We start from the raw sequence: 25,579 nt of genomic DNA on the forward strand, positions 1-25,579 counted from the left end.
CAGTGAATGTTCCTGAGTGGCAGAGTTACAGTTTTGACTTAAATCTACTTGAAAATGTATGGCAAGACCTGACAATGGTTGTCTAGCAATGATTAACAACCAATTTGACAGAGCTTGAAGAATTTTGAAAAGAATAATGGGCTAATGTTGCACAATCCAGATGTGGAAAGCTCTTAGACTTATCCAGAAAGGTTCACAGCTGTAATCACTGCCAAAGGTGATTCTAACATGTATTGACTCAGAGGGTTGAATACTTACACTGTATCAAATCAAGAGATTAGTTGTTTATTTTTATTTTTTACAAATGTGACAATTTGTCTTCCAATTTGACATTACAGAGTATTTTATGTAAATCGTTGACAAATGACAACTCCATTTTTATTCCCACTTTGTAACACAACAAAATGTGGAAAAAGTAAATGGGTGTGAATACTTTCTGAAGGCACTGTATATGGCCACTAACGTTAGCTTGTAAACCTAGTCCGAGACATTATTCAGTTGAGATTGAATGGATTGATTATGCGTGCACATCATGGTTCACCAGCATCCCTAAACATCTAAAGAATAAGCTACAGACCAGCCAAAACAAGCTGGTTAGAGTTGTACTTAAAGTCCCCCTTCGTACTTTTCTGGAGGTCGAGCATTTTAATCAGATATGCTGGCTATCTGTAGAGAAAAGGGTAATATTAATTCAACTTGGTCTGGTCCATATAATTATTACTGACTCAACCCCCAGGTACCCATCGAATTATTTTACTTATATTAGAGATGTCCACCAATACAACACCAGAGCCAGAGAATCTGATATTGCCTGTTTTAAATTTAAGAGTAAATCTGGTAAGAACACCTTTTTATATACCGGCGCTATTGAGTGGAACAAACTACCACAGCAACACAAAGCCATGCAGACCATAACTTCATTTAAAAAGAATGTCAAAAGCTGGCTAGTGATCAAGCAATATAATTGTTTTTTTCATGTCTGTATGTAACAGTGGAGGCAGGTGGGAGGAGCTATAGGAGGACGGGCTCATTGTAATGGCTGGAATGGTATTAAAGGAACGGAGTCAAACGTGGTTTCCATATGTTCCACCAGCCTCCACAATGTCGTCTTGTCCTTTGTTTTGTTATATGTGTAACCAAAGTACTGTGTTTTAAATTATCTATCGATCTATCTAATCTGTGCATGCTCTGTATTTGATAGCCACTGTGTCTGTCTCTGCAGAGCCTCTCTCCCAGTGACAGCTGGGTAGGAAATGGTAAAATGATCCCCACTAATAACAAGTGTCAGTGTGGTATGAAAACACTAAGATTTTGTGACCTGACACAGAGGTAGAGCAGCCTGGTCTCATAGACTAGATAAGTATTTCACCCCTCTGCAAAACATGACTTAGTACTTGGTGGCAAAACCCTTGTTGGCAATCACATAGGTCAGACGTTTCTTGTAGTTGGCAACCAGGTTTACACACATCTCAGGAGGGATTTTGTCCCACTCCTCTTTGCAGATCTTCTCCAAGTCATTAAGGTTTCGAGGCTGACGTTTGGCAACTCGAACCTTCAGCTCCCTCCACAGATTTTCTATGGGATTAAGGTCTGGAGACTGGCTAGGCCACTCCAGGACCTTAATGTGCTTCTTCTTGAGCCACTCCTTTGTTCCCTTGGCCGTGTGTTTTGGGTCATTGTCATGCTGGAATACCCATCCACGACCCATTTTCAATGCCCTGGCTGAGGGAAGGAGGTTCTCACCCAAGATTTGACGGTACATGGCGCCGTCCATCGTCCCTTTGATGCGGTGAAGATGTCCTGTCCCCTTAGCAGAAAAACACCCCCAAAGCATAATGTTTCCACCTCCATGTTTGACGGTGGGGATGGTGTTCTTGGGGTCATAGGCAGCATTCCTCCTCCCCCAAACACGGCGAGTTGAGTTGATGCCAAAGAGCTCCATTTTGGTCTCATCTGACCACAACACTTTCACCCAGTTCTCCTCTGAATCATTCAGATGTTCATTGGCAAACTTCAGACGGGCCTGTATATGTGCTTTCTTGAGCAGGGGGACCTTGCGGGCGCTGCAGGATTTCAGTCCTTCACGGCGTAGTGTGTTACCAATTGTTTTCTTGGTGACTTGGTGACTATGAGATCATTGACAAGATCCTCCCGTGTAGTTCTGGGCTGATTCCTCACCGTTCTCATGATCATTGCAACTCCACGAGGTGAGATCTTGCATGGAGCCCCAGGCCGAGGGAGATTGACAGTTCTTATGTGTTTCTTCCATTTGCGAATAATCGCACCAACTGTTGTCACCTTCTCACCTTCTCACCAAGCTGCTTGCCGATAGTCTTGTAGCCCATTCCAGCCTTGTGTAGGTCTACAATCTTGACCCTGACATCCTTGGAGAGCTCTTTGGTCTTGGCCATGGTGGAGAGTTTGGAATCTGATTGATTGCTTCTGTGGACAGGTGTCTTTTTATACAGGTAACAAACTGAGATTAGGAGTGCTCCTAATCTCAGCTCGTTACCTGTATAAAAGACACCTGGGAGCCAGAAATCTTTCTGATTGAGAGGGGGTCAAATACTTATTTCCCTCATTAAAATGCAAATCAATTTATAACATTTTTGACATGCGTTTTTCTGGATTTTTTTGTTGTTATTCTGTCTCTCACTGTTCAAATAAACCTACCATTAAAATTATAGACTGATCATTTCTTTGTCAGTGGGCAAACGTACAAAATCAGCAGGGGATCAAATACTTTCTTCCTTCACTGTACTTACTACTTTTTAGCTACTTTGCAACTACTTAGCATGTTGGCTAACCCTTCCCCTAACCCTAACCTTAACCCTTTAACCTAACTCCTAAACCCTACCCTAACCTTAACCCCTAGCCTAGCTAACATTAGCAAGCTAGCTAATGTTAGCCACCTAGCTAGAATTCGTAACTTATCATACGTTTGCAAATGTATAACATATTGTACGTTTTGCAAATGTGTAACATATTGTACGTTTTTTCAAATTCGTAACATATCATACAAAATGGGTGATGGACATCCACAAATTAATAAATGCCATACGAAACGTAACATATCATACTAAATGGTGTGTCTCGGATTACATACGGAATAATACAAAATGATCTGAGACCAGGTTGTTTACCAAAATTATTTGTTGCAGATAAAAATCAAGTAGTGTACACAAAATGTATTTTTTGCTTAAGTTTTCATGTAACAAATAAAAATAAAAATGTGTTTCCATAGCATTTTCAACTCTACCGATAGTTTTGCCTTAAATAGCAAATGTGCCTAGTCTGGTCTTGGCATGTGCACTCTAGCCAACAGCTCACAGATCAGCCTGGTTTCATAGACTAGATGTAACATTGTCACGAATTCCGCCGAGGCTGCTCCTCCTCCTTGTTCGGGCAGGCTTCGGCGTTCGTCGTCCCCGGAGTACTAGCTGCCACCGTTTGATGTTATCTATGTTTGTTTGGTTTTGTCTGATTAGTGCACCTGTTCCATATCACGTCTTGATTATGTCACCTATAAGTTTCCTTTGGTTTTGTTTGTAGTTGTGTGTCGTTGTACGCCTGTCTGTTGGTGTAGGTTATTTTGTTTGCTTATTGTTAGTGCTGTTCGCACTTTACGCACTGTTTTGCGTATTCGCTCGCCTCCTGTTTATGAGGCCCGTTTGGATTGTATTTTGCTCCTGTGACTATTAAAAGTCGGATCGACTAAGCTTCTGTGTCCTGCGCCTGACTCCAACACCACATCCACATCAGCCCATGACAGAACGACACACCATACATGGAGTCAGCAGGAGCAGCGGCGGCGACCGAGTCGCTGGAGGATCGGGTCAGCTGCCAGGACGCCATGATCCAGCAACTCGGCTCCGCCATGCAGGAGGTTATGAACACCCTGCACCGATGGGAGAGGGGAGGCCTGCCCACACCTCCTCCTACATTACCACCACCATCTGCCAGCCCCACCAGACCAGCTCCGGAATCCAGTGGGATTCGGCTCTCGCTCCCGAGGGCGTATGATGGCACCGCAGCCGGGTGTCAGGGGTTCCTCCTTCAGGTGGACCTCTACCTGGCCACCATACACCCGGCGCCCTCGGGACACGAGAGCGTTTCCGCCCTCATCTCCTGTCTCTCCGGCAAGGCGTTGGAGTGGGCCAACGCCGAATGGAGGGGAATAGACGCCGCCACCATCAGCTACGCGGAGTTCTCCCGCCGCTTCAGGGCAGTTTTCGATCACCCTCCTGAGGGTAAAGCGGCGGGGGAGCGTCTGTTCCACCTCCGACAGGGGAAGAGGAGCGCACAGGAGTTCGCCCTGGATTTCCGGACGCTAGCGGCGGATGGGGGTGGAATGAGAGGGCCCTCATCGATCACTATCGGTGTAGCCTGCGTGAGGACGTTCGTCGAGAGCTGGCCTGCAGGGAAACCAATCTGTCCTTCGACCAGCTAGTGGACATGTCCATCCGTCTGGATACCCTGCTGGCCACCCGCGGACGTCCCGAGATGGGGCCGTCCATTCCATCCCCCAGCACCTCCGAGCCGAGCCCTATGGAGCTCGGGGGTGCTGGCGCCAGAGAGAGTAGGAGAGAGAACCCGAGGAGGGCCATCCCCTGCACCAGCTGTGGCCGTGGAGGACACACTGCGGCTAGGTGCTGGGGAGGGTCTCCGAGGAATCGAGGCAACAGGTCGCACACTGGGGAGTCATTTCAGGTGAGTAGGCGCCCCACTCACCCAGAGCTCTCTGTTGTTCACTTGTGTATACCTGTGGTATTTCCTCAGGTTGCATCTCATTCCCAGCATAAGGCGCTAGTCGATTCAGGCGCAGCTGGGAATTTTATTGATCGGGAATTTTGTTCTAAGTTAGGGATTCCCCTCCTGCCCGTTGATGCACCCTTTCCTGTCCATGCCCTAGATAGCCGTCCGTTGGGATCTGGGTTGATTAGGGAGGTCACAGCGCCACTAAAGATGAAGACGCAGGGGGGTCATGAGGAGATTATTCAGTTGTACCTCATTGACTCTCCTGCGTATCCCGTGGTGCTGGGGCTTCCTTGGTTAATCACCCATGACCCCACCATTTCGTGGCAACAGAGGGCTCTCAAGGAATGGTCTGGCCAGTGTGTTGGGCGATGTTTAGGTGTTTCCGTTGGGGCGACCACGGTGGAGAGTCCGAACCAAGTGCCCGCAATACACATTCCCCCTGAGTATGAGGATTTGGCACTCGTGTTCAGCAAGACGAGGGCGACGCGATTGCCACCTCATAGACAGGGAGATTGTGCGATAAACCTCCAGACAGGTGCGGCACTTCCGCGGAGCCATGTGTATCCTCTGTCTCAAGAGGAGACTGCGGCTATGGAAACATACATAGCGGAGTCCCTGAGACAAGGATACATACGGTCCTCCACTTCCCCTGCGTCCTCGAGTTTCTTTTTTGTGAAGAAGAAGGAAGGAGGTTTGCGCCCGTGTATTGATTATCGTAGTCTCAATCAGATTACTGTGAAATACAGTTACCCTCTACCTCTGATTGCGAGTATGACTGAATCATTACGCGGAGCGCGTTTCTTCACAAAACTGGATCTCAGGAGCGCTTATAACTTGGTGCGCATTAGGGAGGGGGATGAATGGAAGACGGCATTTAGTACCACCTCAGGTCATTATGAGTATCTTGTCATGCCATACGGGTTAATGAATGCTCCTTCAGTCTTCCAATCATTTGTGGACGAGATCTTCCGGGACCTGCATGGGCAGGGAGTGGTAGTGTACATAGACGACATCCTAGTGTACTCTGCTACACGAGCCGAGCATGTAGCCCTGGTGCGCCGAGTGTTGGGTAGGCTGTTGGAGCATGACTTGTATGTCAAGGCAGAGAAATGACTGTTTTTCCAGGAGTCCATCTCCTTTTTGGGTCATCGGTTGTCCGCGTCAGGGGTGAAGATGGAGATTGACCGGGTGTCAGCCGTGCGTAACTGGCAAACCCCAACCACTGTTAAAGAGGTGCAGCAGTTTTTGGGTTTTGCCAATTACTACCGGAGGTTTATCCGGGGTTTTGGACAGGTAGCAGCTCCCATTACGTCCCTGCTGAAGGGGGGCCCGGTGCGTTTGCAGTGGTCGGCTGAAGCGGACAGGGCGTTTCGTAAACTGAAGGACCTGTTCACTTCGGCTCCGGTGCTGGCGCACCCGGACCCCACTTTAGCGTTCCAGGTAGAGGTGGACGCGTCAGAGGCCGGTATTGGGGCAGTACTATCGCAATGCTCCGGCACGCCTCCTAAGCTCCGTCCTTGCGCCTTTTATTCCAAGAAGCTCAGCCCGGCGGAGCGTAATTATGACGTAGGGGACAGGGAGCTGTTAGCCGTGGTTCAAGCCCTAAAGGTGTGGAGGCATTGGCTTGAGGGGGCTCAACACCCTTTTCTCATTCTGACTGACCATCGCAACCTGGAGTACATCCGGGCAGCGAGGAGATTGAACCCTCGTCAGGCTAGGTGGAACATGTTCCTGACCCGGTTCGTTTTTAAGATCACTTACATCCCCGGGTCCCAGAACGGTAAGGCAGACGCCCTGTCCCGACGATATGACACAGAGGAGAGGTCCATTGAGCCCACTCCCATACTGCCGGAGTCTTGTCTGGTGGCACCGGTGGTGTGGGAGGTCGATGCGGAAATTGAGCGGGCGTTACGCACCGACCCTACTCCCCCCGAGTGTCCAGTGGGTCGGACGTACGTGCCGCTCGAGGTCCGTGATCGTCTCATCTATTGGGCTCATACGTCACCCTCCTCTGGACATCCAGGTATTGGTCGGACAGTGCACTGCCTTAGTGTTAAGTACTGGTGGCCAACATTGGCTAGGGATGTGAGGGTTTATGTCTCCTCCTGCTCGGTGTGCGCTCAGTGTAAGGCGCCTAGACACCTGCCCAGAGGGAAGTTACAACCTCTGCCCGTTCCACAACGGCCGTGGTCTCACCTCTCGGGGGACTTTGTCACGGACCTTCCCCCCTCTCAGGGGAATACCACTATTCTGGTCGTTGTGGATCGGTTCTCTAAGGCCTGTCGTCTCATTCCAATGCCGGGTCTCCCTACTGCCCTACAGACCGCTGAGGCTTTGTTCACCCACGTCTTCCGGCACTACGGGGTTCCCGAGGATATAGTGTCTGATCGGGGTCTCCAATTCACCTCTAGAGTCTGGAGGGCGTTCATGGAACGCTTGGGGGTCTCGGTTAGCCTTACCTCGGGTTACCACCCTGAGATTAATGGGCAGGTGGAGAGAGTGAACCAGGATGTGGGTAGGTTTCTGAAATCCTATTGCCAGGGCCGGCCGGAGGAGTGGTCGGGGTATATCCCCTGAGCAGAGATGGCTCAGAACTCTCTCCGCCACTCCTCAACTAACCTGACCCCTTTTCAGTGTGTGTTAGGTTATCAGCCGGTTCTAGCACCATGGCATCAGAGCCAGATCGAGGCTCCTGCGGTGGATGAGTGGTTTCGGCACTCGGAGGAGACGTGGAACGCTGCCCACGTCCATCTGCAGCGGGCCATCCGCAGGCAGAAGGCGAGCGGCGACCTCCACCGCAGTGAGGGCCCAGTCTACGCCCCTGGAGATCGAGTCTGGCTCTCGACTCGAAACCTGCCCCTTCGCCTGCCCTGCCGGAAGCTTGGCCGGCGGTTTGTGGGGCCATTTAAAGTCCTGAGGAGATTGAATGAGGTGTGTTACAGGTTGCAACTGCCTAATGACTATCGCATTAACCCCTCATTCCATGTGTCTCTCCTCAGGCCGGTGGTAGCTGGTCCACTCCAGGAGAGTGAGATAAGCAAGACCCCTCCGCCCCCACTGGACATCGAGGGGGCTCCGGCGTACTCAGTCCGGTCCATCGTGGATTCGAGACGTCGGATGGGGGGTCTACAATATCTCGTGGAGTGGGAGGGGTACGGTCCGGAGGAACGGTGCTGGGTGCCTAGGAGGGACATTCTAGATCCATCCCTCCTGACTGAGTTCCATCGTAGTCATCCTACGCGCCCTGCTCCACGTCCTCCTGGCCGTCCCCGGCGCACGGCTGGAGCCGCGCGTCAAGGGGGGGGGGGGGGGGGGGGTACTGTCACGAATTCCGCCGAGGCTGCTCCTCCTCCTTGTTCGGGCAGGCTTCTGCGTTCGTCGTCCCCGGAGTACTAGCTGCCACCGTTTGATGTTATCTATGTTTGTTTGGTTTTGTATGATTAGTGCACCTGTTCCATATCACGTCTTGATTATGTCACCTATAAGTTTCCTTTGGTTTTGTTTGTAGTTGTGTGTCGTTGTACGCCTGTCTGTTGGTGTAGGTTATTTTGTTTGCTTATTGTTAGTGCTGTTCGCACTTTACGCACTGTTTTGCGTATTCGCTCGCCTCCTGTTTATGAGGCCTGTTTGGATTGTATTTTGCTCCTGTGACTATTAAAAGTCGGATCGACTAAGCTTCTGTGTCCTGCGCCTGACTCCAACACCACATCCACATCAGCCCATGACAAACATAGTAAATCCGGGAGACAAATTAGTATGATCTGTTACAGTTGGTATGGTTACATAAGACAGAAGGTTACTTAAGGCAAAAACAAAAGGAGGGTGGTTGCATGTTCGAGTTTCATCACAGACAACTTTAGCATTTTAGCTAATTAGCAACTTTTCAACTACTTACTACTTAGCATGTTAGCTAACCTTTCCCCTAACCCAAACCCTTTTAGCTAACCCTTCCCATAACCCTAACCTTAACCCTTTAACCTAACTCCTAAGCTTAAACCTAACCCCTAGCCTAGCTAACGTTAGCCAGCTAGCTAATGTTAGCGTTAGCCACCTAGCTAACGTTAGCCACAACAAATTTTAATTCGTAACATATCATACGTTTTGTAAATTTATAATATGACTGCTTAACCAATAGCCTTCACATATAAAACGGTAGTGCTGTCTGAGATGAATCAAGCCTATTGTAGACATACCGACCTGTACATCCTGGGTCAGTGTGTTAGTGTGAAATGTAGTAGACCTCATGTGATCTGCTGAACCTTACTTAACACATGACTCAGCTTTCTAGACTGTTGTACAACCTTATCTTGGCTGTGGAAAATACTGTGCAAATGCATTAGGCCCTTGTTAGGGCAATTTGCTTTTCTGAATACTCTCACACAACCATACATCAATGTGTAATTTAACTGAAATATAACCAGCAACCACTTAAAATCCTTCTATATCGTCTGTATATGTAATGGGTTAAATACAGTGGGGAGGACAAGTATTTGATACACTGCCGATTTTGCAGGTTTTCCTACTTACAAAGCATGTAAAGGTCTGTAATTTTAATAAAGGTCTGTAATAATAATAAAATCCAGAAAATCACATTGTATGATCTTTAAGTAATTAATTTGCATTTTATTGCATGACATAAGTATTTGATCACCTACCAACCAGTAAGAATTCCGGCTCTCACAGACCTGTTAGTTTTTCTTTAAGAAGCCCTCCTGTTCTCCACTCATTACCTGTATTAACTGCACCTGTTTGAACTCGTTACCTGTATAAAAGACACCTGTCCACACACTCAATCAAACAGACTCCAACCTCTCCACAATGGCCAAGACCAGAGAGCTGTGTAAAGCATCAGGGATACAATTGTAGACCTGCACAAGGCTGGGATGGGCTACAGGACAATAGGCAAGCAGCTTGGTGAGAAGGCAACAACTGTTGGGGCAATTATTAGAAAATGGAAGAAGTTCAAGATGACGGTCAATCAACCTCGGTCTGGGGCTCCATGCAAGATCTCACCTCGTGGGGCATCAATGATCATGAGGATGGTGAGGGATCAGCCCAGAACTACATGGCAGGACCTGGTCAATGACCTGAAGAGAGCTGGGACCACAGTCTCAAAGAAAACCATTAGTAACACACTACGCCGTCATGGATTAAAATCCTGCAGCGCACGCAAGTCCCCCTGCTCAAGCCAGCGCATGTCCAGGCCTATCTGAAGTTTGCCAATGACCATCTGGATGATCCAGAGGAGGAATGGGAGATGAGACAAAAATAGAGCTTTTTGGTCTAAACTCCACTCGCCGTGTTTGGAGGAAGAAGAAGGATAAGTACAACCCCAAGAACACCATCCCAACCGTGAAGCATGGAGGTGGAAACATCATTCTTTGGAGATGCTTTTCTGCAAAGGGGACAGGACGACTGCACCGTATTGAGGGGAGGATGGATGGGGCCATGTATCACGAGATCTTGGCCAACAACCTCCTTCCCTCAGTAAGAGCATTGACGATGGGTCGTGGCTGGGTCTTCCAGCATAACAACGACCCGAAACACACAGCCAGGGCAACTAAGGAGTGGCTCCGTAAGAAGCATCTCAAGGTCCTGGAGTGGCCTAGCCAGTCTCCAGACCTGAACCCAATAGAAAATCTTTGGAGGGAGCTGAAAGTCTGTATTGCCCAGCGACAGCCCCGAAACCTGAATGATCTGGAGAAGGTCTGTATGGAGGAGTGGGCCAAAATCCCTGCTGCAGTGTGTGCAAACCTGGTCAAGACCTACAGGAAACGTATGATCTCTGTAATTGCAAACAAAGGTTTCTGTACCAAATATTAAGTTCTGCTTTTCTGATGTATCAAATACTTATGTCATGCAATAAAATGCAAATGAATTACTTAAAAATCATACAATGTGATTTTCTGGATTTTTGTTTTAGATTCCATCTATCACAGTTGAAATGTACCTATGATAAACATTACAGACCTCTACATGCTTTGTAAGTAGGAAAACCTGCAAAATCGGCATTGTATCAAATACTTGTTCTCCCCACTGTATATGTCCTATCACCTCCAGAATAATTTAATTCTAAGTGCTGCAGGGAAGAGAGAGAGGTTTGGCCTACAATAACGGTAGAAGTTGGATGGATGCCAAGCTGTCACACAGTTGGATGACATACAGTGCCTTGCAAAAGTATTCATCCCCCTTGGCGCTTTTCCTATTTTGTTGCATTACAACCTGTAATTTCAATGGATTTTTATTTGGATTTCATGTAATGGACATACACAAAATTGTCCAAATTGGTGAAGTGAAATGAAAAAAATTACTTGTTTCAAAATAATCGAAAAAATATATAACGGAAAAGTGGTGCGTGCATATGTATTCACCCCCTTTGCTATGAAGCCCCTAAATAAGATCTGGTGCAACCAATTACCTTCAGAAGTCACATAATTAGTTAAATAAAGTCCACCTGTGTGCAATCTAAGTATCACATGATCTGTCACATGATCTCAGTATATGTACACCTGTTCTGAAAGGCCCCAGAGTCTGCAACACCACTAAGCAAGGGGCACCACCAAGCAAGCGGCACCATGAAGACCAAGGAGCTCTCCAAACAGGTCAGGGACAAAGTTCTGGAGAAGTACAGATCAGGGTTGGGTTATAAAAAAATATCTGAAACTTTGAATATCCCATGGAGCACCATTAAATCCATTATAAAAAAATTGAAAGAATATGGCACCACAACAAACCTGCCAAGGGAGGGCCGCCCACCAAAACTCACGGACCAGGCAAGGAGGGTATTAATCAGAGAGGCAACAAAGAGACCAAAGATAACCCTGAAGGAGCTGCAAAGCTCCACAGCGGAGATTGGAGTATCTGTCCATAGGACCCTTTTTAAGCCGTACACTCCACAGAGCTGGGCTTTACGGAAGAGTGGCCAAAAAAAAGCCATTGCTTAAAGAAAAAAATTACAAACACGTTTGGTGTTCGCCAAAATGTATGTGGGAGACTCCCCAAACATATGGAAGTAGGTACTCTGGTCAGATGAGACTCAAATTGAGTTTTTGGGCCATCAAGGAAAACGCTATGTCTGGCTCAAACCCAACACCTCTCATCACCCCGAGAACGCCATCCCCACAGTGAAGCATGGTGGTGGCAGCGTCATGCTGTGGGGATGTTTTTCATCGGCAGGGAAACTGGACAGAATTGAAGGAATGATGGATGGCGCTAAATACAGGGAAATTCTTGAGGGAAACCTGTTTCAGTCTTCCAGAGATTTGAGACTGGGATGGAGGTTCACCTTCCAGCAGGACAATGACCCTAAGCATACTGCTAAAGCAACACTCGAGTGGTTTAAGGGGAAACATTTAAATGTCTTGGAATGGCCTAGTCAAATCCCAGACCAGAATCCAATTGAGAATCTGTGGTATGACTTAAAGATTGCTGTACACCAGTGGAACCCATCCAACTTGAAGGAGCTGGAGCAGTTTTGCCTTGAAGAATGGGCAAAATTCCCAGAGGCTAGATGTGCCAAACTTATAGAGACATACCCCAAGAGACTTGCAGCTATAATTGCTGCAAAAGGTGGCTCTACAAAGTATTGACTTTGGGTGAATAGTTATGCATGCTCAAGTTTTCTGTTTTTTTGGTCTTATTTCTTGTTTGTTTCACAATAAAAAATATTTTGCATCTTCAAAGTGGTAGGCATGTTGTGTAAATCAAATGATACAAACCCCCCAAAAATCCATTTTAATTCCAGGTTGTAAGGCAACAAAATAGGGAAAATGCCAAGGGGGGTGGATACTTTCGCAAGCCACTGTATCTGGACCCTTCCCATTATTTCTTTATACAGATGGGCCTCTGGGATTTGAATGTGTGTGTGTGTGTGTGTGTGTGAGAGAGAGAGAGGGGGGAGATGGATGGGGAGAGAGAGAGAGGGGGAGAGAGCGAGAGAGCGAGAAGAAATTAAAATGGGGAAATTCTGTGTGTGTGTCATTGAGCTAATGGAGGGTCTTGGCCTGTATAATGGAGCCCCTCCCTCTGGACAGAGCAGATAATTTAATTGTCAGCCTTCTCTCCTCCCTCTCTCCTCTCCTTCTCGCCCTCCCTTCCCTCTTTTCCAAGTGACTCATCTGCACATATTGCTGCTCTTAACACTCTCATCCCCATCCTCTGAACTCATCCACAATATAGAGCTTCCCAACATCCTACATCATTCTTTTGTTCTTCGTTAGTTGGATCAAGTACAGTGGCTTGTGAAAGTATTCACCCCCCTTAGCATTTTCCCTATTTTGTTGCTTTACAACCTGGAATTAAAATTGATTTTTTGGGGGGTTTGTATCATATGATTTACACAACATGCCTACCACTTTGAAGATGCAAAATATTTTTTTTTGTGAAACAAACAAGAAATAAGACAAAAAAAAACAGAACTTGAGCGTGCATAACTATTCACCCCCCCAAAGTCAATACTTTGTAGAGCCACCTTTTGCAGCAATTACAGCTGCAAGTCTCTTGGGGTATGTCTCTATAAGCTTGGCACATCTAGCCACTGGGATTTTTGCCCATTCTTCAAGGCAAAACTGCTCCAGCTCCTTCAAGTTGGATGGGTTCCGCTGGTGTACAGCAATCTTTAAGTCATACCACATATTCTCAATTGGATTGAGGTCTGGGCTTTGACTAGGACATTCCAAGACATTTAAATGTTTCCCCTTAAACCACTTGAGTGTTGCTTTAGCAGTATGCTTAGGGTCATTGTCCTGCTGGAAGGTGAACCTCCGTCCCAGTCTCACATCTCTGGAAGACTGAAACAGGTTTCCCTCAAGAATTTCCCTGTATTTAGCGCCATCCATCATTCCTTCAATTCTGACCAGTTTCCCAGTCCCTGCCGATGAAAAACATCCCCACAGCATGATGCTGCCACCACCATGCTTCACTGTGGGGATGGTGTTCTCGGGGTGATGAGATGTGTTGGGTTTACGCCAGACATAGCGTTTTCCTTGATGGCCAAAAAGCTCAATTTTAGTCTCATCTGACCAGAGTACCTTCTTCCATATGTTTGGGGAATCTCCAACATGCCTTTTGGCAAACACCAAACGTGTTTGGTAATTCTTTTCTTTAAGCAATGGCTTTTTTTTGGCCACTCTTCTGTAAAGCCCAGCTCTGTGGAGTGTCCGGCTTAAAAAGGGTCCTATGGACAGATACTCCAATCTCCGCTGTGGAGCTTTGCAGCTCCTTCAGTGTTATCTTTGGTCTCTTTGTTGCCTCTCTGATTAATGCCCTCCTTGCCTGGTCTGTGAGTTTTGGTGGGTGGCCCTCCCTTGGCAGGTTTGTTGTGGTGCCATATTCTATCCATTTTTTAATAATGGATTTAATGGTGCTCCGTGGGATGTTCAAAGTTTCAGATATTTTTTTATAACCCAACCCTGATCTGTACTTCTCCAGAACTTTGTCCCTGACCTGTTTGGAGAGCTCCTTGGTCTTCATGGTGCTGCTTGCTTGGTGGTGCCCCTTGCTTAGTGGTGTTGCAGACTCTGGGGCCTTTCAGAACAGGTGTGTATATATACTGAGATCATGTGACAGATCATGTGACACTTAGATTGCACACAGGTGGACTTTATTTAACTAATTATGTGACTTCTGAAGTTAATTGGTTGCACCAGATCTTATTTAGGGGCTTCATAGCAAAGGGGGTGAATACATATGCACGCACCACTTTTCCGTTATTTATTTCTTTGAATTTTTTGAAACAAGTTATTTTTTTCATTTCACTTCACCAATTTGGACTATTTTGTGTATGTCCATTACATGAAATCCAAATAAAAATCCATTTAAATTAAAGGTTGTAATGCAACAAAATAGGAAAAACGGCAAGGGGGATGAATACTTTCGCAAGGCACTGTAGCTACACGTTCATGCATAGAGAAAATGTCTCTATACATCTTTATCCAGTACACTATCTTCCTCTCACGCTCTCTGGGCTTTTAAGGTTTATGGATGGCAGCCATATGTAGGGGTCATTGTTATGATCCATGGTGTACTGGCTCTGCCCAAAGTGAATGCCTGCTTTAGCCAACCTGTCATTGTAGAAGGCAATTTGTTGGTACAAACAGTCTGGTACCAAGGCTAGCTACCTGAAGATTCACAAAAGGAATAAGCTTTTGCCGACCATTGTTCTCTGTTTTCTGCGTAGTTCAGACTCATCCGCTACAAAATTATGATGACATACAGAACCCCAGCAAGCACAGACGGTTTGACAACGTTTGCGTTTGGTTGAAGTTTGATGCCTTTTCTGAGATCAACCCTGGCCTGAATGTGGGCGGTTTACAGTAACTTTCCTTTCTGTCTATCTATTCTACAGGTTGTAAATCTTTATCTGACCTCTGCTCTGTGTTTTCTACAGGTGGTATAGCAGGGGGTATAGAGATCTGTATCACCTTCCCTACTGAGTATGTGAAGACTCAGCTACAGTTGGACGAGAAGGCCAACCCTCCCAAATACAGGGGCATCGGTGAGTGTCTGACTGTGTGTGTGTCCTCTCACCCCACAACACAACAACCCAAACCCTTTCCCTATCCATCTCCCTTCATACCTCTCTACCTCTTCTTCCCCAATGCATCTAACCTTCCTGAGATACAGGGTCGTCAGTGTGTCTACCAAATCAATGAACCTCCATCTAGCTCTATCTCTTGCTCTCCCTCCATTTCTTGTTCTCGCTATCTCTCTCCCTCTCTCTCTTTCTCTCTCTCTGTCCCTCTTAGGATCTAATTATCAAATTACCCATCATCCTCAGGTGCATTAGTGATTCTGGCAAGCTGTCACGCTACTTGTTTGTATGAGACACACACACACACACACACACACACACACACACACACACACACACACACACACACACACACACACACACAGTCAGTCTGGCTTCTCTTGGCTGGAGCTCTGAGGATCTGAGACCATCTTAATGAGCCATGCACACAGCTGTCTCTGCCTCATACTAACTAGCTATGTTCATCAAGGAGTTTTCATACTGTTGTGTCTCTCCATGTGTGAATATGAAGTTATTTTAATACTCTCTGTGTGTCTGTAGCTGGTTGTGTGTTTATGTAATGATGTGTGTGTGTGTGTGTGTAGGTGACTGTGTAAAGCAGACGGTACAGGGTCATGGGGTGAGAGGACTGTACAGAGGACTCAGCTCACTGCTCTATGGATCCATACCCAAATCAGCTGTCAGGTATGTGGATGGCATCTAGCCCTACACACACACACACACACACACACACACACACACACACACACACACACACACACACACACACACACACACACCAATTATTTTGGTCCATTACCCACAATGCATAGCTGAAATGTCACGCTGGTCTCCTGTGTAATTATGTTATTCTTTCCCAGAGATTATATTTATTCTCCTACCTGCTTTATTCCACATTCCACCGTTCTATGGAGAACTCGGTGTCAGACAGGGGCATTTAGCATCTCTCTTTCTCTGAATGTGTTTGTTTGTGTGCATGTGTGTTAAAGGGCAGAGCCTGTCTGTAGAGTGAACAGACAGACCCAGCCATGCGGAGCAGAGCTGCCAATTCATGTATCAGTGGAGATACAGAGAGGAAGACCTGTTGGTGTGTGTCTGTGTGTCAGTCAGTCAGCCTAGGGGAAGGGCTCAGTAAGGAAACAGGGTATAGAGATGGACAGGGCAACAAGAGTAGGCCACATCATCTGTCTAGTCTGACAGCTATGTGTGTTTGTGTGTGTGTGTGTGTGTGTGTGTGTGTGTGTGTGTGTGCGAGTGCTTTTCTTCTCCCAAACTTATTTTCCCATTCCCTCTGTCCCCCTCCCACTACCAATCCATCATTTTCTCCCCTTTCCCACCATCTCCCCCATCCCATTAGCTGATTGCCTGTTATGTACAGTGTGGAGCAGTGGGGGGAGGGACAGGGGAGTGAAGGAGATAAGAGAGTGGTGACGTTGAGACCAGAGAGACACTGGGCTTTAGTGGAGAGAGACTGACCTTTTTCATCCACCCATTTAACTCCACCTGCTTTCTCATCCACCCCTTTCCTTTTTCCCTCATCCTTTCTTTCCCATATACCTCCCTCCTCCCCTCATCTCTTGGCGAGGAGCGACTGACCTTGCAGATAGAGCCCTAATGGGGTTGAGGAGACGTTCCATGGTCTCTGTGACGACCAAGGTGCCTCTGACTCATTCTGGACTTTGGCTGCTGGCCCGGCTGTTATCCATCATGTTGGGATGATAACGTTTTTTCTGTCCATTTGAATTGGCTAAAGAGAGGAGGTAGTTTAGCCTTAGCACATTGAAGTCAATTTAATCATTTTAATGGGATAATGTAAGGTATAGTATAGTGAAAAAAACACTATACAGCCAATTCCTTGCAGTCCAATTAAGGTGGATGAGAGAGAGAGAGAGAGAGAGACCTGTTTTGAAACTACATCATTGCCTTCTGTTTGCCAGTCGAGTCTGTGTGTTCCTGCACGACAGAGAGAGAATGTGAGTTGTGAAGCGGCTATCACTCAAACAAACAAACATGATTCTTGAGTAGAGACAGAGAAACAGATGCTACATTTTAATGAACAAAAAAATATGAGGTGAGAAAAAGAGAGCGAAAGAGAGTGAGAGCAAATGGAGGGGTAGAGGGAGAAGATATGACGAAATAAAACAGCGAGACACACCCAGAGATGGAGACAGACATCGGTCAGACCAGACACTCTCAGGTTAGAGGGCAGAGGCACAGGAAACCTAGCCTCGTGAAACCCGCCTGATCTTGCAATATATATTTGTCACATGCAGCGAATATAACAAGTGTAGACTTTACCGTGAAATGCTTAATTACAAGCCCTTTCCCAACAATGCAGTTAAAAAGTATGAAAATTAAATTTACAAAATTAACAACAAGAAAATAGTAACACAATAAATTAACACAATAAAATATCAGTCTGTTTTACCAGGCTACAAGAAAACAAACCGTTAATCAACACTAAGTGGCAAAGTGTCTTTCCTCCCCCTCAACACACACACACTCCTGGGGGGAGACAGAACACTCAGCTCGCTTTCATGGTAGCAGTTGCTGGGCGTCCGCTGCTTCCTGAGTCATCAGACTTTATGGCTACATCTTTTAACAAGGATGTGCCTTACCTGCTGGGTAGCAAAACATTCTGCATCATTAGCAGTTTGTTTCACTTCACCTTGGCATCGAAGGAAGTCGTTTGCTTCTTGCCTCGAGGTGTATCTATGTGTCCACTTCCATAGGACTGGGGCAAGACTTCTACTAAGATTAATAATCCGTTTTATGGTGCTCAGACAGGAAACTGGTATGAAATTCAGCTTATCAGTAGTTTAGCTGATTAAACCCAACCTGGCTTCCTCTAAGGTGTCCAGTGGGGTTAGAACTCGTTGAAGACTCTTTGTTGTTTCCATATCTCATCCAGAGATATCAGTAACTCTGACCCTTCTCATCTTCACAGTTATACAGTATCAGTTTCTGTGTTTTACTGTCACCTAGGTAACAAGGAGCCAGGCTAGAGGGATATTCTATTGAGAGTTTTCTAGATTCATGGTTCTAGTCTGATATTCTATAAAATTCTAGGATGAGATTTTAGACAATATTCAAGTCTAGAATCAAGCCTAACTCCTCTTCCTGATATCACTGTACCACACTCAAACCTGAGAAACAACAGCTCTGCTTGTTATTGATGACTCTCACTCATGAGAACGACATTGATTGAACTAATCAACTGGACTGGACATTATACTAACATGTTCTCTCCTCCCCCTATCTATCTCTCTCCTCCCCCTATCTCAGGTTTGGTGTGTTTGAGTATCTCAGTAACCATGCCCGTGACGAGGCAGGGAAGTTGAACAGCACCAGGGGTCTGCTATGTGGGCTTGGTGCTGGAGTCATGGAGGCTGTAGTCATAGTCTGTCCCATGGAGACTGTCAAGGTACGTCTGAGACAGAGCATCTCTATAGCCTCCTTTATAGTCTATCTCCTCCTCTCCTCTCCTCTATAGCTCTGTCTCCTTTTCCTGACTCTCCTGCTCCTCTCCTCCATACCCACCTCTCCTCTTTCTCTCGCTCCCCCGCTCCTCTCCCTTGTCTTTATCCCCCTGCTCCCCTCCTCTCAGATTCGGTGTCACTGATACCCCCTACCCACTGGTCTGGGGTCAGCTGTTTAGCTGATAATTGTTTTGATCTGACCTGATCCCAAATCAGTCTCTATATTTGTTACTTATCTAATCCAACAGCTGAATGAGGGTTGACCCAAGCCTTCCAGGAATGTATTCCCTTCAATCATACTCTTTGATATGATCTGAATTAAAGGCTAGACAGACAAAAACATCCCTCAAGGCTGTCTGTCTGCTCTCAGTGCTCTGTCAAACTGATAATAAAATAAAGGATCAGAAAAAAACATGATAATGCAATTTTTCCAGGTGCACGATTGGGTTTGGGTAATAATACTGTCTGTCAGTGTGTGTGTGTGTGTGTGTGTATGTTTGGTGATTAAGCTGTCCCTGTGTTCTCTCTCAAGGTTAAATTCATCCACGACCAGTCTTCAGCCAACCCCAAATACAGAGGCTTCTACCATGGAGTCAGGGAGATCATCAGAACCCAAGGTAAGGAAGGAGGAGGGGGAAGTTGCCCTAGCCTAGACACTGATTTAAGGCTATTGTTTAGGGAGGGTAATCTGGTCCTTCCACCCTAACCTTGAGCGATCAACAAAGGCCATGTATGCGTCCCAAATGGCACCCTATTCCCTATATAGCCCCCATAGGGCTCTGGCCAAAAGTAGATGCAGATTACCTTATGTGTGGATTCACACTGACAGTTATTGTTTAAAGCTGAACTGAACTTGAGAACCAACTTCTCTCATTGAAAACGGCTTATGTGACATCGATTTTGGTCAAACATTTCCAGTGCCAAAATTGACTAAAAAGTGCAAGTAGGTTAATTTTGTATGGTCAAGTGCTGCAAAGAAATACCTAGTTAAGCTGCAGCTGGCCCAGAACAGAGTGGCACGTCTTGCTCTTCATTGTAATCAGAGGGCTAATACTATGCATGCCAGTCTCTGTTGGCTAAGAGTTGAGAAGAGACTGACTGCGTCACTTCTTGTTTTTATAAAAAACATTCATGTGTTGGAAATTCCAAATGGTTTGCCTAGTGAACTTACACACAGCACTGACACAAACGCTTACCCCATCAGACATGCCACCAGGGGTCTTTTCACAGTCCCCAGGTCCAGAACAAATTCAAGGAAACGTACAGTATTATACAGAGCCATGAGTGCATGGAACTCCCTTCCATCTTATATAGCGCAAGTGAACAGCAAACCTGGTTTAAAAAACAAATGAAACAACACCTCACGGCACAACGCCTCTCCCCATGTGACCTACTTGTTGTGTGTATGTACTGACATACAGTGCATTCGGAAAGTCTTCAGACCCCTTTACTTTTTCCATATTTTGTTACCTTACAGCCTTATTCTAAAATGGATTAAATAAATAAAAATCCTCATCAATCTACACACAATACCCCATAATGACAAAGCAAAAACAGGTTTTTAGAAATGTTTGCAAATTTACTAAAAATAAAGAACATAAATACCTTATTTACATAAGTATTCAGATCCTTTGCTATGAGACTCGAAATTGAGCTCAGGTGCATCCTGTTTCCATTGATCATTCTTGAGATATTTCTACAACTTGATTGGAGTCCACCTGTGGTAAATTCAATTGATTAGACATGATTTGGAAAGGCACGCACCTGTCTATATAAGGTCCCACAGTTGACAGTGCATGTCAGAGCAAAAACCAAGCCATGAGGTCGAAGGAATTGTCCGTAAAGCTCAGAGACAAGATTGTGTCGAGGCACAGATGTGGGAAGGGTACCAAAACATTTCTGCAGCATTGAAGGTCCCCAAGAACACAGTGGCCTCCATCATTCTTAAATGGAAGAAGTTTGGAACCACCAAGACTCTCCCTAAAGCTGGCCGCCCGGCCAAACTGAGCAATCGGGGGAGAAGGGCCTTGGTCAGGGAGGTGACCAAGAACCGATGGTCCTCTGACAGAGCTCCAGAGTTCCTCTGTGGAGATGGGAGAACCTTCCAGAAGGACAACCATCTCTGCAGCACTCCACTAATCAGGCCTTTATGGTAGAGTGGCCAGACGGAGGCCACTCCTCAGTACAAGGCACATGACAGCCCGCTTGGAGTTTGCCAAAAGGCACCTAAAGAACTCAGACCATGAGAAAAAAGATTCTCTGGTCTGATGAAACCAAGATTGAACTCTTTGTCCTGAATGCCAAGCGTCACGTCTGGAGGAAACCTGGCACCATCCCTACGGTTAAGCATGGTGGTGGCAGCATCATGCTGTGGGAATGTATTTCAGCGGCAGGGACTGGGTGACTAGTCAGGATCGAGGGAAAGATCAACAGAGCAGAGTACAGAGAGATCCTTGATGAAAACCTGCTCCAGAGCGCTCAGGACCTCAGACTGGGGAAAAGGTTCCCCTTCTAACAGGACAACAACCCTAAGCACACAGCCAAGACAATGCAGGAGTGGCTTCGGAACAAGTCTCTGAATGTCCTTGAGTGGCCCAGCCAGAGCCTGGACATGAACCCGATCGAACATCTCTGGAGAGACCTGAAAATAGCTGTGCAGCGACGCTCCCCATCCAACCTGACAGAGCTTGAGAGGATCTTCAGAGAAGAATGGGAGAAACTCCCGAATACAGGTGTGCCAAGCTTGTAGCATCATACCCAAGAAGACTCTAGGCTCTAATCGCTGCCAAAGGTGCTTCAACAAAGTACTGAGTAAAGGGTCTGAATACTTATGCAAATGTGATATTTCTGTTTTTTATTTGTAATACATTTGCAAAATTCTCTATAAACCTGTTTTTGCTTTGTCATTATGGGGTATTGTGTGTAGAGTGATGAGGAAAAAAACAATTTAATCAATTTTAGAATAAGGCTGTAACGTAACAAAATGTGGAAAAAGTGAAGGGATCTGAATACTTTCCGAATGCACTGTATATAACTGATAGATGCACGCACACACACACTACATGTTGTTTTTAAATGTATGTATATTGTAAAGTATTTTGTCTGTAATCTCTAAATCAAATCAGTATCGTCCAAAACTGAGATTTGTGAGATTTGTGTATAAGAGTTCGTCATGACTTACACTGAGTATACTAAACATTAGGACACCTTAATATTGAGCTGCACCCCCTTTTGCCCTCAGAACAGCCTCAATTCATCGAGGCATGGACTCTACAAGGTGTCGAAAGCGTTCCACAGTGATGCTGGCACATGTTGACTCGAATGCTTCCCACAGTTGTGTCACGTTGGCTGGATGTCCTTTGGGTGGTGGACCATTCTTGATACACACAGGAAAATGTTGAGCGTGAAAAACCCAGCAGTGTTGCAGTTCTTGACACACTCATACCAGTGCGCCTGGCAACTACTACCATACCCCGTTCATTGGCACTTACATTTTTGGTCTTGCCCATTCACCCTCTGAATGGCACAAATACACAATCCATGTCTCAATTGGCACACATATACAATCCATGTCTCAATTGTCTCAAGGCTTAAAAATCCTTCTTTAACCCGTCTCCTCCCCTTCATCTACACTGATTGAAGTGGATTTAACAAGTGACATCAATAAGGGATCATAGTTTTCACCTGGATTCACGTGGTCAGTCTATGTCATGGAAAGAGCAGTTGTTCTTAATGTTTTTATTACTCATTGTACTTGAGGGTTGGGTTTTGATTTCGACAATGCCCATTTGCCCACTACCATGGGATAAACAGCTACGGTCATTGCGGTCTATTTAATCGTACGGCAGAACACACAGACAGTGAGACAGACCTGCCCAGCAGCACAGTGGAGACGACTTTGTTTACATAAGACAACACGTCACACATTTTTGAATTTGAGAAATACTGCACCAAACACATTAGCTAGATGTAAAATAGCGCAACTAAAAGTTCCTCGGCAAAAATGTCAAAATGAATTACAGATTTATTGAGTTATCTTAGATTAATTCTGACTATTTTGAGGAAGTGATACTGGCTTTGTTCCTATGGTGTCTCATGGGGGACAAACATCAGTAACTGCCACATCGAACAACAACCCCAAGACTGAAATCTCGTTTTTCTTAATGAGCAACAGAAAAACACATGCGGAATCGGTGTGTTCAGTCGCTCTTTAAAGTGGGTAGTGCATAATGCTGCTACTACATCCAGTGATGCTAACTGCTGCTAACTGCTGCTGTCTGCTACTGTACCCCAGGTATTAGGGGGACGTACCAGGGCCTGACGGCCACCGTCCTGAAGCAGGGCTCCAACCAGGCCATCCGATTCTACGTCATGACCTCCCTCAGGAACTGGTACAAAGGTACGGGAGTGTCAGCTAACATTATCAGGATTCCAGGGGCCATATGTATCAAGTGTCTCAGAGTAGGAGTGCTGATTTGGGATCAGCTTAGCCTTTAGATCACAATGAATATGATTACATCGACAGAGGGGAGCTGATCCTGGGCCCTGGATGCATGTTTACAGGTCTACACCACACAGACAATGCTGACCTCTAGTGGTCACTTGTAAAAAGGCACTCTCTTTGACAAGCGTACTGTGTGTATCCCACTTGGGTGAGTGTTAAAGATCATTCTGTCTTGTGTGTCTCCTCTCCCCAGGGGATAACACCAATAAGGCCATTAACCCCATGGTGACGGGAACGTTTGGAGCCATCGCAGGAGCAGCCAGCGTGTTCGGGAACACCCCCCTAGATGTCATCAAGACCAGGATGCAGGTACAGGATAGGGTACCGTTATAGGCACTTGTGTACATCTGAAAGAATTGAATGTGTTAGAAATACATGTATGGCGTAACTCCACCTCTGTCTAAGTGAATAACCCTGTGTCTTTCTCTTTCTAAGGGTCTGGAGGCTCATAAGTATAAGAGTACGCTGGACTGTGCCTTGAAGATCATGAGACACGAGGGTGTACGAGCGTAAGTGCACCACTATACTCTTCTATACAATCAAACTTTATGTATAACTCCCTTAAGGAACATAATGGTACTATTTACTGCTCATTCCATCTCATTCCTGAGGTTCTACTCCATAGAGATCCTGAGTTCTACATATATGATGTTCTACTCTCCTTGTTCTGTGTTCTCTAGGTTCTATAAGGGGACGGTTCCTCGGCTGGGTCGTGTGTGTCTGGATGTGGCCATCGTCTTCATCATCTATGAGGAGGTGGTCAAGGTTCTCAACACGGTCTGGAAGACGGAGTGAGGGGGCAGGGCTTGAGCCACCTCTGACCACACTGGGCCAAACAGGATGTGACTGGACAACTGAGCTTTCTACCAGTCTACGTCTCAAATGAGACCTTATTCCATATATACAGTGGTGCGCTACTTTTGACCCATCAGGCTCTGGTCAAAAGTAGGGTATTGTGTAGGGAATAGAGTGCCATTTCAGACGCAGCCTACCCATAACTGTACTCACCGGCTGAGCTGTAGGCGGAGTGAAAGTTGTCATATGAATAATATCTATTTGGACATAGCTTACCTATTTGGATGCAGTGGTCACAAACCCTGGTCCTGGAGAGCTACAAAGTGTACAGGCTTCTGTTCCATCCCTGCACTAACACAACAGATTCTTTCAAACAAGGCCTCCATGAGTTGAATGAGGTGTACTGCTAAACTGGGACAAAATCCTGCACGTAATGTCACTCTCCAGGACCTGGACTGAAGAACACCAAAATATTTTTATTTTTTTATACACTGCTCAAAAAAATAAAGGGAACACTTAAACAACACATCCTAGATCTGAATGAATGAAATAATCTTATTAAATACTTTTTTCTTTACATAGTTGAATGTGCTGACAACAAAATCACACAAAAATGATCAATGGAAATCAAATTTATCAACCCATGGAGGTCTGGATTTGGAGTCACCCTCAAAATTAAAGTGGAAAACCACACTACAGGCTGATCCAACTTCGATGTAATGTCCTTAAAACAAGTCAAAATTAGGCTCAGTAGTGTGTGTGGCCTCCACGTGCCTGTATGACCTCCCTACAACGCCTAGGCATGCTCCTGATGAGGTGGCGGATGGTCTCCTGTGGGATCTCCTCCCAGACCTGGACTAAAGCATCCGCCACCTCCTGGACAGTCTTTGGTGCAACGTGGCGTTGGTGGATGGAGCGAGACATGATGTCCCAGATGTGCTCAATTGGATTCAGGTCTGGGGAACGGGCGGGCCAGTCCATAGCATCAATGCCTTCCTCTTGCAGGAACTGCTGACACACTCCAGCCACATGAGGATTGTCTTGCATTAGGAGGAACCCAGGGCCAACCGCACCAGCATATGGTCTCACAAGGGGTCTGAGGATCTCATCTCGGTACCTAATGGCAGTCAGGCTACCTCTGGCGAGCACATGGAGGGCTGTGCGGCCCCCCAAAGAAATGCCACCCCACACCATGACTGACCCACCACCAAACCGGTCATGCTGGAGGATGTTGCAGGCAGCAGAACGTTCTCCACGGCGTCTCCAGACTCTATCACGTCTGTCACATGTGCTCACTGTGAACCTGCTTTCATCTGTGAAGAGCACAGGGCGCCAGTGCCGAATTTGCCAATCTTGTTGTTCTCTGGCAAATGCCAAACGTCCTGCACGGTGTTGGGCTGTAAGCACAACCCCCACCTGTGGACGTCAGGCCCTCATACCACCCTCATGGAGTCTGTTTCTGACCGTTTGAGCAGACACATGCACATTTGTGGCCTGCTGGAGGTCATTTTG

At 46.2% G+C, this 25,579-nt stretch overlaps 1 protein-coding gene across 1 annotated transcript in view; it reads left to right on the forward strand.

Annotated features, from left to right (window-relative positions):
* The window catches only part of LOC311141235 (tricarboxylate transport protein B, mitochondrial-like), a gene marked incomplete at both ends in the record, with an annotated part of 41,707 nt that extends 17,640 nt beyond the window's left edge, over window positions 1–24,067 (forward strand). The window contains 8 exons of the mRNA XM_084176498.1: window positions 15,146–15,253; window positions 15,874–15,973; window positions 18,575–18,713; window positions 19,301–19,385; window positions 23,063–23,167; window positions 23,466–23,581; window positions 23,708–23,781; window positions 23,953–24,067. Coding sequence (XP_084032624.1) covers window positions 15,146–15,253; window positions 15,874–15,973; window positions 18,575–18,713; window positions 19,301–19,385; window positions 23,063–23,167; window positions 23,466–23,581; window positions 23,708–23,781; window positions 23,953–24,067 — 842 coding nt within the window. The remainder of the gene's footprint in view (window positions 1–15,145; window positions 15,254–15,873; window positions 15,974–18,574; window positions 18,714–19,300; window positions 19,386–23,062; window positions 23,168–23,465; window positions 23,582–23,707; window positions 23,782–23,952) is intronic.
* Window positions 24,068–25,579: the final 1,512 nt, after the last annotated feature.

This window comes from Coregonus lavaretus, assembly GCF_964263955.1.
Source record: "Coregonus lavaretus genome assembly, chromosome: 14".
NCBI lineage: Eukaryota > Metazoa > Chordata > Actinopteri > Salmoniformes > Salmonidae > Coregonus > Coregonus lavaretus.